Source organism: Varanus komodoensis, unplaced genomic scaffold (genome assembly GCF_004798865.1).
Source record: "Varanus komodoensis strain SLA01 unplaced genomic scaffold, ASM479886v1 scaffold16, whole genome shotgun sequence".
Taxonomy (NCBI): domain Eukaryota; kingdom Metazoa; phylum Chordata; class Lepidosauria; order Squamata; family Varanidae; genus Varanus; species Varanus komodoensis.
In genome coordinates, this window is record NW_025335468.1 from 13,536,025 (window position 1) to 13,549,612 (window position 13,588).

Below are 13,588 nucleotides of genomic sequence, written 5' to 3' on the forward strand. Positions count from 1 at the left end.
ATCTTGAAGGAGGCTATTTAGAGATAGGGATTCTATCAGATTGAGAATTCCATCAGATACCGATGATTCATAAGAAAAGCTCTGAGTGAAGAATGTCAGAGAGGGTTCAAAATGTTGCTTCGTGTATGCTCAGGGATTTGCATGTAAAATGAAGACAATTGGCAAAGAAGCCCTGGAGAGACTATTACTACTGGGAGGAGAAGCACAGCTCACAATAAGACTTTGTCGTTATGCAAAAGTAGGAATGATTGGTCACAATGTAAAGCACATTAGTTGTACATCTAATGGATGGAGGTAATAGCAAAGACCACCTTCATGGTGTGGAGTCAAAGGTCAACAGTAGCTATTGCTTTGTATGGTTTGAGCCAATACTACTTGACAGATTTCAAGGTGGAGTTTTACACTGGTGTGTGAGAAGACTGAAGAGCCTCCAGTGTTTTAGCTGAGAATGCTACTAAGCCTTTAATGGAAAGCAGGGCTTAGCCCTTAGTCTTCAGAGAGTACAAGAAATTAAAGATAGTTGGGAAACCACAGGATATTGGATTTTGTTGCATCAGAACTATGAAGGTTCACACTTCCTTTCACCTTATTGTGTGAAAGGTTGGAGTGAAGGATTTGTGTGAAGCTGTTAGGCCTTCTAGAACTTACTGTAGGTTAGTTATTTTCCAGGCCATGAGACATAAAGCATGTTATTTGTTGTTCACTGAAAGAAGATCAGAAGAGAGGGGAGGCAGAGGTTGCAGTCAACTGGAAAGAAGACTGACACACAATTGCTAGAGTTATCAAGAGGTGACAAGGATACAGTAGGCCCTATCCACACTTTTTTTTTCACAGTTTTTATGATCACTGGAAAGGGAGAGAGGGTATATGTCAGAACTCCAGTTCTGTAAAAGGGAAAGGCATCTCCCAGGAATTCCAGGTTTTCTCCTGTTCTGCTGCAGAACATTTTGTGACCATGGTGTTAGCATCTAAAGTCTAGTCAGAAAGCACAGCATAAGGGTCTCCCTTAAAAGTGACATGCTGCCTTAATTAAGGAGCTGTGCTATAAATTAGCTGAGATAGAGCTTTCTATCTGTTTTAGACAAAAGTATTTTAGCTCAGTGTTTTACCTTGATTGAGGGTGGGGTTTAGGAGAAGGATTTCTTTACTACCTTGTTCATTTATGACTAAAGTTGTTTTGCCTATTGTGAGCTGAATGGCTTTCCCTGTGATAGTGGGTTCAACACATGTAGGGCTTGGATGATTGGGAGAAGATCAAGTTGGTTCATATGCAGTGCTTTTTCCTGGTGAGTCCTTTCATTGTGAAAAGAAGTAATGAGACTCCCGGCCATGGAGAGTTCTATCTGTAGTGATGGATACTGATGGGAGTAGGATGCAGAAGTCAAACCCTGTCTGGATTAAAGGTTCATGAACCATGAATGGAACAGTGTCATGTATAGGTAGGCTTGACCTGAAGACTTCAGCCTTGATCAGTGGCCCTGGACTCTCTCAGCAAGGGTGGGAGTGCTGGCTTTACCACCTTGACAGTCCTCTCTACCACCGGGCTTAGCCTGTCCATCTGCCCTAATGTTATTATGTCAGCCTTTTTTCCTGGCTAACATGGGGGTAGGTGGGTTGAAGTACTGCTGAGTTGTTTTGGGGGCCTCAGTCTTGCAAAGAGGCCTGCCATATTTGTAGACTTGCCTGGTTAATCTTCCTGTCTATTTCCGTTGTCAAAGGGAGCTAGGAAATGGAGTAGGAAACATATCAGAAAAAGAGATGAGGAAATATTACACATAAGCTAATTTGTGCACAGTTGGCAGGGACCAATAGCCCAGCTGTCAGTTGAAAAGCACAACCGAAGCGGGAGAAAGTAATGAGAGTGACTCAATGTATGGAGGAAATACCTCCCTTTGGCAATGCTATCCTCTAGCTTTTAAGTGTTTAACTGACATTTCTTCCCCACACACATATTTTTGAAGCTCCTTTTCAGAGCACTTGTTGCTGTGGATAGTGTGGTTGCCTGAGAGTTCTAAAACACCTACAGAATTATATGCAAATATAACGGCTGGAACATAAATGGCCAGGAAAGGTATGGACAGTTACCTACAGTAACTACTTCGATTCAGAGTAACTTCTCCGAAAGGAGCTGCAGAAAAATAGTGAACTAATATCTCCCCTTTATGCAGTAGCTGGATGGCCAGGGAAATACTGAAAAGGTGAAGGACACTGAGAAGTATCCACTGGGAAGAAGTAAGCTTCCTTTGGAAGCCGCCCCGAGGCTTTTTGCGAATGGAGCAGCATATAAATGTTCCAAATAAATAAATAAATAATAAATAAATAAATAAAGTGACACGTCAACACTTAAAAGCCAGAGGAACATATTGTCAAGGGGAAGATACTGCCTGCCCCTCTCTTGATACACTTACTGTTACTGCTCCCCCCCCCGCCCCGCCCCAACTACTAGGCAATTTGTCCCTGGCAAATATGTGCAAAGTAGTTTCTATGTGGTTTCACTTTTTCCATTTCTGACCTTAAGTCTAGTACAGGTTCATTCTTACAAACCTGGTACATCATTGCATTTGTACTGATTCACTGTTTCTCTGAACTTTAAATAATTAGGGTTGAATCAAACTAATTCTCTTTGAAAGCAACGGGGTTAAGTTTATCATGCTCAACATTCTATGGATTTTAACTGTACTAAACTATAACTAACTTGGACTAGATCCAACCAATTGGAATGTATCAGAACTTCCAAAAGTATGTCCAATTTTTCTTCTTTTTTAAATTATCTAGGCATATCCTAGATCATTGTAATTTTAAAATTTATAAACTGCGTCTATAGCCCTGCATGGGGTCTCTGGGTGATGTACAGTTCCAATGTACTGGATAATTCCTATTCTTTTCAAATTGTTTATTATTCTTCACAGTGTGAGTATATTAATGGGGGATATTCTTAAAATAAAATAGAAAATTTCCTTTAAGAGAGTCTACCTAATTTAAAACAAGCTGGATATACATAACACATTAAGTAACATCATTATATTCCTCTTTTCTTTAGTAAAAACTTTGCGTCCTTAGCTGTATCTCAGATACACTTACCTGATACTGAGGTTTATACCACTGCTTCAAATCCCAGTCCCAAAGAATCATCTATAAGAAAACAAGCAGGAAGTTAAAACAATTAAAGTACTGTATACAAGCAAAAATTCTTTAACATCATCTTGAATTCTTTCAGAATAACAATGAATTGTAAATAATATTTCCCTGATTAACAGTAGCTGCCACATTCAGTTATTTTGTTGCACTCCAATCAGTAAGACCAAGAGGAAAACAACAGTTTTAAATGCAGTTAGGTCAAACAGAAATTCAACCATAATATTTGAATCTTTTAATTCTCCTTCTTTGATAAGATATATTGCTTAACAAATCATCAATTTTATGAACTCATTATTGTTATGTTTGAGAGCCAAAGTGGATGCAATCAGGCAGTCATATGTACCGTGTTTCCCTGAAAATAGGATCTATCCCGAAAATAAAACCTAGTCTTATTTCAGGGTAGGTCCTACAATATAAGCCTTACCCCGAAAGTAAGACCTATTACCAAAAATTATTGGTAATAGGTCTTACTTTTTTGCTTACTTGCAGAGTGCAGGCGGGGTGCAGAGGGCACAGCAGAGTGCAGAGGGTGCAGTGGGAGGATGCAGAGCAGCTTAAGCCGATACTTCCTCTATAGTCCTGGTTCCTGCGAAGGACTGAGTGATATCAAATGCACTCCGCCCTTCACAGGAGCCGGCACTATAGAGGAAGCATCAGCTCATGCCACTCTGCTTCCTCCGCTGCCTGTGACAGTACCAGTAGCAGGTGCTGGAGAGGATCGGTGTATACATCTTTTGGCAGCAATTGGAGTGCAGAGAAGAAAGGTGCAGAGCAGAAGGGTGCACAGCAGAAAAGTGCAGAGCAGAAGGGTGCAGAGCAGAAAAGTGCAGAGCAGAAGGGTGCACAGCAGAAGGGTGCACAGCAGAAAAGCGCAGAGCAGAAGGGTGCACAGCAGAAGGGTGCAGAGCAGAAGGGTGCACAGCAGAAGGGTGCAGAGCAGAAGGGTGCACAGCAGAAGGGTGCAGAGCAGAAGGGTGTACATTAAAAAAAAATAAGACCTACCCGAAAATAAGACCTAATGTATTTTTTGAGCAAAAAAAAAATATAAGACAGTGTCTTATTTTCAGGGAAACACGGTATTTATTCATGCACCTGCTCCGTTCACAGAGTGGAAGTGATCCAGGCAGCACTGAGATGCTGCTAGAGGGTGGTTCCTCTGAACAGATGGAAGGTGTTCAGCTTCTTCTGGATGGATTGCACTCCCCTTGAAGTAGCAGGACTATAACTTGGGGTTCCTCCCTCATATCTGTCACTTGAGGCTCAGGTGGCCTCAGTGGCATGGAATGCTATCTACCAGCTCCAGCAGGTTGCTCAGCTATGCTCCTATCTGGTCAGGGATAATCTGGCTTCAAGAATTCACTTTCTGGTAATTTCTAAACTTGATTATTGCAAGGAACTTTATGTGTACTTGAAGCCTGTTCAGAAGTTGAGGTTGCTGCAAAATGCAGCAGCTAGTCTAACAACAGAACCCTGTTCAGCAGCAAATCCACTATCCTTCCAGCACCAGGTTGACTGTTCTCTTGAACAAACTTTAAATAGGATGTTGCTGATATTATGTGCTGTCAAATCATATCCAACTTATAGAGATCCTATTTTTGAATATCCTCCAAAATGCTCTGCCCTAGATAGACCTGCTCAGCTCTTGTAAATTCAAGGCTGTGGCTTTCTTTATGGAGTCAATCAATCTCACATTTGGCTATCTTCTTTTCTGACTTTGACTTTCCCTAGCATGATTGTCTTCAGAGAATCTTGCCTTCCCATGATGTGTCCAAAGTTATAAGAGTTCCAGGTTTTGTTTTTGGTTTTTGTTTGTTTGTTCTTTTTTTTTTTTTTTACTTCCAGGGAAAGTTCTGGCTTGATCTGATCCATGGCTCTCTTGTTTGTATTTCTGTTTGTCCAGGGTATTTGCAAAGCTCTTTTCCAAGTCCATGTTTCAAATGCATAAACTTTCTTCCTACGGTTTTCTGTCACTGTTCAGTTTTCACACTCAATGGCACTAGCTCCTAAAACAATCCAGCTGTCCAGATTTGCACGTCATCTTCTATAACCTATGAAGGAGTTGATAATGGCTTGTGGCATAAAAGGGAAAAGGTGGGCTCACGTATGACAGTGCATTTCATTTGGTCTTGAATGTAAATAAGGTAAAATGAATTAAAAATACACAACTGTCTCATCATGTCTCATATGGCAATGTAACAGTCAAGAAAACATACAAATTCAGGTGGAAATTCTTTCTTTATTTTAACTTAAAACAAGCAGGCCATCCATATCACTAAAAAGTGTTTACCAAGCTTCACAATATGAACCATTAATATAGTAGTAATTATTACTATTGTTTATGTTATTATTAAGTTAACTTCACTATCCAAAACTAGGTTTCAAGGTGACATGGCAAACTGAGCTTCAACTCACAGATTCAAAATGATAGGTATAGTAATAACAGAAAATAAAATCTTACTAATAAATCCCAATCCAGAAAAGTGCAATTACTTCATCACAATAGAAAGGAAGCATCTACATGAAGAGAGATCTTGCATCTAGCCGCTTATAAGTTTGTGCACAGGACCAGCAGATCCTGCCTATGTTGAAAAAAAAACGCATTTTTTACCTATCCAGCTTCAGAGCAAAGAGGAGTGTAAAGCATAAACAGTTGTTCCCAAAACTTTTGCAATATTACAACAATCCCTAAATGAGAAGAAGCCTAATATTGTATTATGATAAATTATTTAAAAGACTAAACTATATTATAAAATTTGCTTCCAAAGATGGAGGAGACAGTCCCACTGATTAATCTGATGAGATTGTGGGTCTGGTTCTCTCTCTTTTATTTATTAAAAAAAATTGTAGGCCGTCCATTACTGTCGTCTCTGGACGGCTTACAACATTATTTTAGAAATCAATAAAATAAGATAAATTAACTATTCCACACTGAGCATCATTTAAAATAAATTAAATAAGTCATTTCACAATTAAAATTACTATGAGTTAAAATACTGGTCAAATAAAAAGGTCTCTTCCCCTTCCTATCCATTTCTGCAATACTTCCTAGCCACTCCTTCCCCCAAAGGGTTTTTTATTAAAATAAAATAAAGACATTTACCTAACTCCCCCCTTCAGGCATTTATCTATTTTTCCCATTTCTGGAAATACACACGTAGATAGGCCCATTGTTCAGCCAATGGGAATAAACTGGATGATGATGCATGTGTTTCTAGAGAACTAAGGGTAGTAGAGAATGGATGAGTGTGTGATTTTGATTCTGTGATTGCTTTTTCCACAGGACTCAAAGTTGTTTCTATACTAACAATGGTAAAATGGAGATCCCAGGTCTGTACAACTGGAGAAGCCATGGTGAAATGTGGTAACCTTAAAACTGACTGTTGATTCTCTCTATGGTTTTGGGAAACTAAAGATAACATGCAGAAATGCCATGACTGGGTCTGGATACACAACAGACCAACAAGGATAAGACAACACCTCAGCTTCTTGTGACATGCTAACCCAGACAACCTGTCCATTATTTAGCAAAATATAACTCTATCTGCTTCTTGCAATTATCTCCCTGCTATTCTTGTTTGTCTCTTCTTCCCCTACAAGCAAACATTTTTAAAATGCTGATGCACCTACTCCTAAAGTAAGTATAACGACCCCAAAAGATATTTCTCCTGTAGCTACCATGTGCTTTCAGTTTACAATTACCCTTCACTTCATAACTATTGCCTTCCTTAATGATTTTCTTTCGTTAGCTGTCATAACAACAGAAAACCAATGCAAGTTACAAAGCAGTAACAAGGACTGGTAAATATACACAATTTTTAAGGCACAGCAGGAACAGTTTTAGATAGAAGTATATAAATCTGACAGCCCAGAGTAAAATGTCAGGAGAAGATCATGTAAAGATCATACCTGCACTTGTACTTGCTCAAGAATAAACATTTTAAAAGGTTGTAAACCTATTTCAGACACTTTCTAGATTCCTTTCCTCTTGCTTTTTAGAAGCATGGGTCTGAAGTTACTGAGGAAGGATGAGGGAAGATAGCATTAGCTCCAGCAAAAAATAAGGGGAGCAGCAGATGTTTTAGCTGCTCTCCCAGGCAGCTTTCTAGCCATTTCTATCAATCCATGATGAAGTCATGGTGAGATGTTGTACAGTGTAAACCAAGACCACTTAAAGATAGTTTGATGACCATTTTCAGATATTTGAAGAAATGTTAAATGGGTTATGAAGAGTATTTGTTTTCTGTTGTTCTAGAGGTAGACCTGAAACAGTGGGTTCAAATTACAAGAACAGAGACTAAACATTAGGAAGGAAATCCTGACAGTATGAGCTTTTCAGCAGTCTGTTGCAGATTTATAAGCAGAGGCTGGATGACCACATGTCAGGGATGTTACGGTAGTGGATGTTCTGTATCTGACAGAATATGGTCATTGAGGGTGCTTCCAACTCTGATTTTTTTATGTTCTAGCCAGACATATTCCCCTAAAATTTTACAACATCCCACAAGGTGGTGCTCAAACCTAAAATCCTAGAAAATTATTATTTAGTTGGGTCCATGACTATAATTTGCTATTCAGAGAGAAAAGCACCATTCAGGCACTTGCATTCAGTAGTTATTTCATTTATTAATAGATTCATCATTGTCCCCTGCATACTGCTTCCCCTACGTAAAAACTGAGAATGTAATGTCCTGAAGGCATGAACTTGTCTTTTTTGCTTACATGGATGCTAACAGTGTGATATAAATAAACAGATTTTGTAAATAGATCTTTAATTCATTCAAAGCCAATTTTGAGTAATCAGCTATGGCCATAAAGCAGAGATGAAGAACCTCTGGCCCATCATATGGCTCACAGAAGCCCTTTCCCAAGACCAATCCTTTGGAGGTTACTAGAGATAGAAATTCACATTATTATCACCACTCAATAATCAGCAATAACAGCAGAAATACCCCTTGGCATGTCACTAACCAGCCACATTCATACGAGGTGAGACACAGAAATAACCAGATTGCGCTTAGGGCTTTCCTGGAAAATTGTCTGGAGGTCAGCTACACGTACATCATAGAACGGTATCTCCTCCTACACGCCCTCTCAAACCACTGACCGGCTAGGTATATCCTATGAATAACCTGGTTAGTATTCGAACTATACTCACTACATGTGTTGCCACAATAATGTGGGGGGGGGGGGGGACAAACAATGAATCAACATCGTACTCCTGTGCACAATGCTTTTTCCGTAAGGTAGTTTTTGAGTGGAAAAAACATTCCTGTCCTCAATTATCCTCCTTATTCACCCAATTTAGCTCCCTGTGATTTTTACTTGTTCCCAAAAATCAAAAGGGACCTGAAAGAAACACGTTTTGCATCAATGGATGAAGTGAAGACAAAAACAGCAAGCCTGTTGAAAAGCCTCACACAAGAAGACTTCCAGCACTGTTTCAGTCAATGGAAAATACGTATGGAATGGTGTAGAGATCGGGAGGGGGAGTATATAGAAGGTGACAATGTTCAGAATGCTGTAATCATCAATAAATTTTTTATTACTAATCCGGTTATTTTTGTGTCACACGTCATATGGCACACTAAAGCAAAAGCACACATACATATGCACACACAGAATGATACACAAATTACAAAGCTGGGGAATTGTGCCACTTTAAAGGAAGTACAGGAAATAAAGGGAAAATTTGAGCACCTACAATAACAGAGCAGTTTAGCAGACTAGTGAGGGGAAATGGAGATGAAATTTGAACACCTGAAAACCATGTGAACATTGCCAGACAGGTCGTCAATGAGATCAGCAAAGCAGAGACTATAAAAACAGCTACTCTTGTCAAATGACTAGCCAGTCCTTGCAACCTAGAATGGAATTGCTCTTGCAGGTTCAGGCAATAATAGAATCACTAGAACAAGCCATAAGTTGCTATACTGGCTTGTGTTTTGGCAATAAAGCTACTCTGTGGAAAATGGTCTGAGTTTGGCTGACATGACAACACACCATAGTTACTGACAATAGGCTGGCATGTCAAGCAAATCTAGCTTCTTATTTAGGAGGGAGAGTAGTATTGTGGATTCATTAAATGCATTTGAATTAAAGTTGTTTGACCTTGACAAAAATGGGAGAATGAGATGTACAAATAATATGACTGTAATATGACTGTATTAATGTGAATGAGAAACAGTGGAGAATGGACAGGAAACCCAACTTCTTTATACAAAGAAGGTAACTCCCAACATTCTATAATGCTCTTTCAATATTCCTTCATTTTCAGCTATAAAAACAGAATCTAAAATAAGGCTATGTGAAAAGTGCCCTCGAATGTGATTACCTCATTGTCAATGGCAACCATATACATAATGGAAGCCCTCAACTAAGCATAAAGCAAGAGATACCTCCTAAGATTCCTGCACAATGGAGAGTGCTCAACAAAGGTGTGTGGCCTCTCACTTCATCCTGGGTGGGGAAAAAAAAAAACCTCTCAACTCTCCTCTGGCATGCAAAGATGGGATGGGGGGGGGGGTCTTTTTCAGATCAAATCCTGGGTGGTATCAGGAATGCTCAGCAGTAAAAGGTCTTGCTGCCTTTGAGTACCTATAAACTTCATCATGAACTCACAGTTCCCCCTGCCCCATCCTTCTCCTATACATGGAACTGCAGGAAGGGTCGAGGCAGTCACTGGTATTGCAGCAATTTCACTGTAGTCATAGTTACTGCGTAGTAAAGTTTCATTTTCAGAAGTGAAAAGTCTGAGTACTCCAGATCAGTGGTTTCAACCTTTCCACAACCTTTCACCTGGGGACCAGCGAAAACAGGAAAACCACCTTGGGGACTGCTGAGGCAGAAACGAAAAGCACCATACACACAATACAGTATTGTGGGTATTAGTTTCTAAACACAATACCAAAAACATGAAAATTCTCGAAATCAACCAGAAACCGAGTAATAAAAAATGCCAATAAAAGAACAAAATATTGAAATCAGCACAGCATGGCTTCCAGCTGGCTCCCATCGAGGCATATCTCCCCTCCTTGGCCCCTCTGGCAGCAAAGCCAATGCCAAGGAAGAGGTGGTGAAGCACAGCCAGCCCCCATGCCGGTCTGCCATGAGCAGCATGACTCCTTGCCCCCAATCAACAGGAAAGCACCCACAGACTGGAGGTTGAAAACCGTTGCTCTAAATCAGTATGAGGTCAGAGGTACAATCCCATTCCTTCCTGGTTTTCCATGTGTGCTAGAGGCTTGGAGTTAGCAGCAACCACAAATGATTGCTGCCTACCAAAACCAGACAAAATGTGTGTACCATAGCTATACAGATAGATCTAAAGGGAGAAAGCACAAGGAGAAGGAAAAGAGTTGAGCTTTCACTGCAGTGGTGTTCTTGAATGCACATTCATCATCATTAAATGTGAATTACATTCCAATGGGGGGAAATGAAGTGCTACACATAGAGATAGAAGTGAAAGCAAAATCTGCTCAAGTAGATGGTTTGGTCTTCATTGACAAAGGCACTGTGGAATAAAGCAATCCTTTACCTTCTGAAGGATATTCTAGGATTGCAGCTTCTAATTAAGAACAAGGAATCATTCCTTATCTTCTCACAGTCTAAAGCATATTCTGTTGGGTTAAATACTCTTGGCCTTAACCCTAATAGGGAGCAACTACTTTTCCATACCTCTTTATAATTAATTTTTATGAGGCTTTTCCCTAATTAACAAAACACTATTAATAGAAGTAATACGGAAATCTGGCCAAGAAATTGGACTTCTGGTCAGAAGCTTAAAGTTTTTGTGAGGAGAGGGTGAACGGGATGGGCATTTCAAATCCAAACTGATAAGTGCATCCCATAAAGCAGAAATGCCTGATGTGCCTCCAAACAAAAAATGTTTATTTAAATCCCAGTCTGGTTGCAACACTGGCTTGGTTATTATAGCGTCTGTCTTTCCCACTTTCAAAGGAAAGAACTATTTAAGACCCCATAATAAGCATGGCATGTTTTCTTCCTCTTGACCACTGCCCTTCTGGTTAGCCTCTCTTTCATTTTCCCTTAATGCTTTTGATCTAAGATGCCATTTCTCCCCTTAGCTCAGACAGCTAGGACTCCTTAGCTGTGGTTCCCCAAGAAAGGATATAAGTTCCTCTGCCTAGGTAGGTTGCACTTCAGTGAGTATTAATAATATTATTAATTTGCATTTTATCTATTCCCAGTACTGAGGCTCAAGGCAGCTTGCAGCCCTAAAATACTTGTCCTATTAAAACATTAACAGAAATATACAAAAATTAAACATATAAATAAGACAGCTACAGTATTAAAATTATATAAAGCACCATTTTTAAAAAAATCAGTAAAACAATGTAGACTATATAGACAACAGTACTAGTTCAAATGAAATAGTCACAGGTCCAGACTATTCCTAAGGATCTGTCAGAAACAGAAAAACGTTTGCCTTTCTTCAAAAGCATAACAGGGAGGCAACAAATCTAGCCTGAGAAGGCTGGTCCAGAAAGTTGGAACAATCACCAAAAAGGCCCTCGCCTGTGTTCCCACCAAGCATGCCTGTGAAGGATAGGGACCAAGAGAAAGTCCTTCCCTGAAGATCTTAAAGACAGTCACAGAGGAGAATATGGACTTTCAGATAGCCTGGACCTGACCCACACAGGGCTTTGTAGATCGTAACAAGCACCTCAATTTGTGCCTGAAAACAGACGTGTTCAGTGATGAAGTTGCATGCTGCCTGTAGCCAGCCCCAGTCAACAGTCTGGTAGCAGCTTTCTGCAACAGCTGGAGTTGCTGAACATTCTTCAGAATCAGCCCCACATAGAGCTCATTAAAGTAATACAAACAGGATGTCACTAAGAAATATGTCACTGTGGCCAAATCAGACATCTCCAAGGAGCATAATGAGACTCTTTGCCAGCTTTCAGCAACAACAACGAAGTCTTCCTGTCACTTCAGCCTCTTCCTCCACTTTTTCCTTCTTGCCTCCACACCAACCCTTTTCTCCTTCTGATGTTCTTCCCTTTTTTGTTTATTCCATTTCCTGTTCCCTGTCACTCCTGCCTTTCACCTTTTTATTCTCCTCCCACCCCAGCTAGTCATAACTCTATTCTACCACCTTCCCATGCTGAAATTTATCAATGATTCAGCCAAAGACAGAAGCCAAAGCAGAAACAATGAGCACTAGTGGTTCACAGGTTTTGCCAAATCTCTGGATGTGTTCCCACCTTCCAACCCCTTTGTTCTCAGTTTAATATGTGCTGAGCTCAAAATGACTGTATCAAGATGACATGTTATCGCCTATTTACTTCCACGCTTACTATACAAAGTGACTCTTGCCTTTCTTAGGATTTCTCCAATCATGGATATGTTGTTACTAATTTTGCTGCATCATGGGCCAATTTACCTAGAGTCTAGACTAAGGCCACTGAACTTAATGCAACATACTGCTAAGTAGATCATTCATAAGGATGAAGTTTTAAGGCTGCTAGACATAATCTAGATGGCCTTGGAAAATTCAGACTCCAGCTCTGAGCTTGGAAATGTACTCTGAGGTTGGAGCTGGGACTTGGAGTATTCTGCCAGCTGGCCTGGAAAGAACCACATTGGCTGAAAAATTATGGAATTCTGTGCCTATTCCATGGGCAGGGAGGGGAGGAAACAGGCTTCAATAGCAAACTAAGTAACCTGGCAGCATCTCATCCTCCTCTCTTAACACTCCAGAGCAAACAGTGGATTAAAATTAGCTATTTAAGGGTCTTGCATGCTGGAGGTGATCTTCACCTATACCCTCCTGCAGCCGTCTATAGGATGCCCATAATCCTTCAAGTTCAGAGGGCTGTAGAATGTTACACACTCACTCACTGGACTGCAACTTTTATATACTACCCTATTCCATGGGCTCAGCATAGCTTACAGCAGCTTTTCAAAAAAGCTCTTGCTCAAAGTGCTTAAAATATAAGGACATAAAATGGCTTAGAAGACTAAAATATTAAACACAAAATACACTATAAACATAACATCTATCTCAAGAAAATCATAGTAGAGTTGGAGGGGGACAGAGGGCCATTGGGTTCAACCCCCTGCTCAGTGCAGGATCACCAAGTTAAACCATCCCTCTCAGATGGTTGTCCAGTTGCATCTTGAATGCCTCTTGCATGGGGGAGCCCACATGGGATAATTGGTTCCATTGTTGCACAGCTCTAACAGTCAGGCAAATTTTCCTGATATCTAGCTGGAATCTAGCTTCCTGTTACTTGAGCCCATTATTCCATGTCCTGCATTCTGGGATGACCAAGAAGAGATCCTGTCTGTCCTCTTTGTGACATCCTTTTAAGTACATCTCCCTTCAGTCTACTTTTCTCCAAGCTAAACATGCCCAGTTTCTTTAATCTCTCCTTATAGGGCTTAATGTAGCCGTTTTGCAGCCGTATCACAGTGTTGATTCATATTC

The 13,588-nt window shown here is 40.2% G+C and overlaps 1 protein-coding gene across 2 annotated transcripts in view; it reads right to left on the bottom strand.

Annotated features, from left to right (window-relative positions):
• Nucleotides 1–13,588, bottom strand: part of PDE3B (phosphodiesterase 3B) — an 87,010-nt gene that overhangs the window by 39,692 nt on the left and 33,730 nt on the right. For both annotated transcript variants that reach the window (XM_044425566.1, XM_044425565.1), the window contains exon 2: nt 3,082–3,132. In XM_044425566.1, the coding sequence (XP_044281501.1) occupies nt 3,082–3,132 (51 nt within the window). The remainder of the gene's footprint in view (nt 1–3,081; nt 3,133–13,588) is intronic.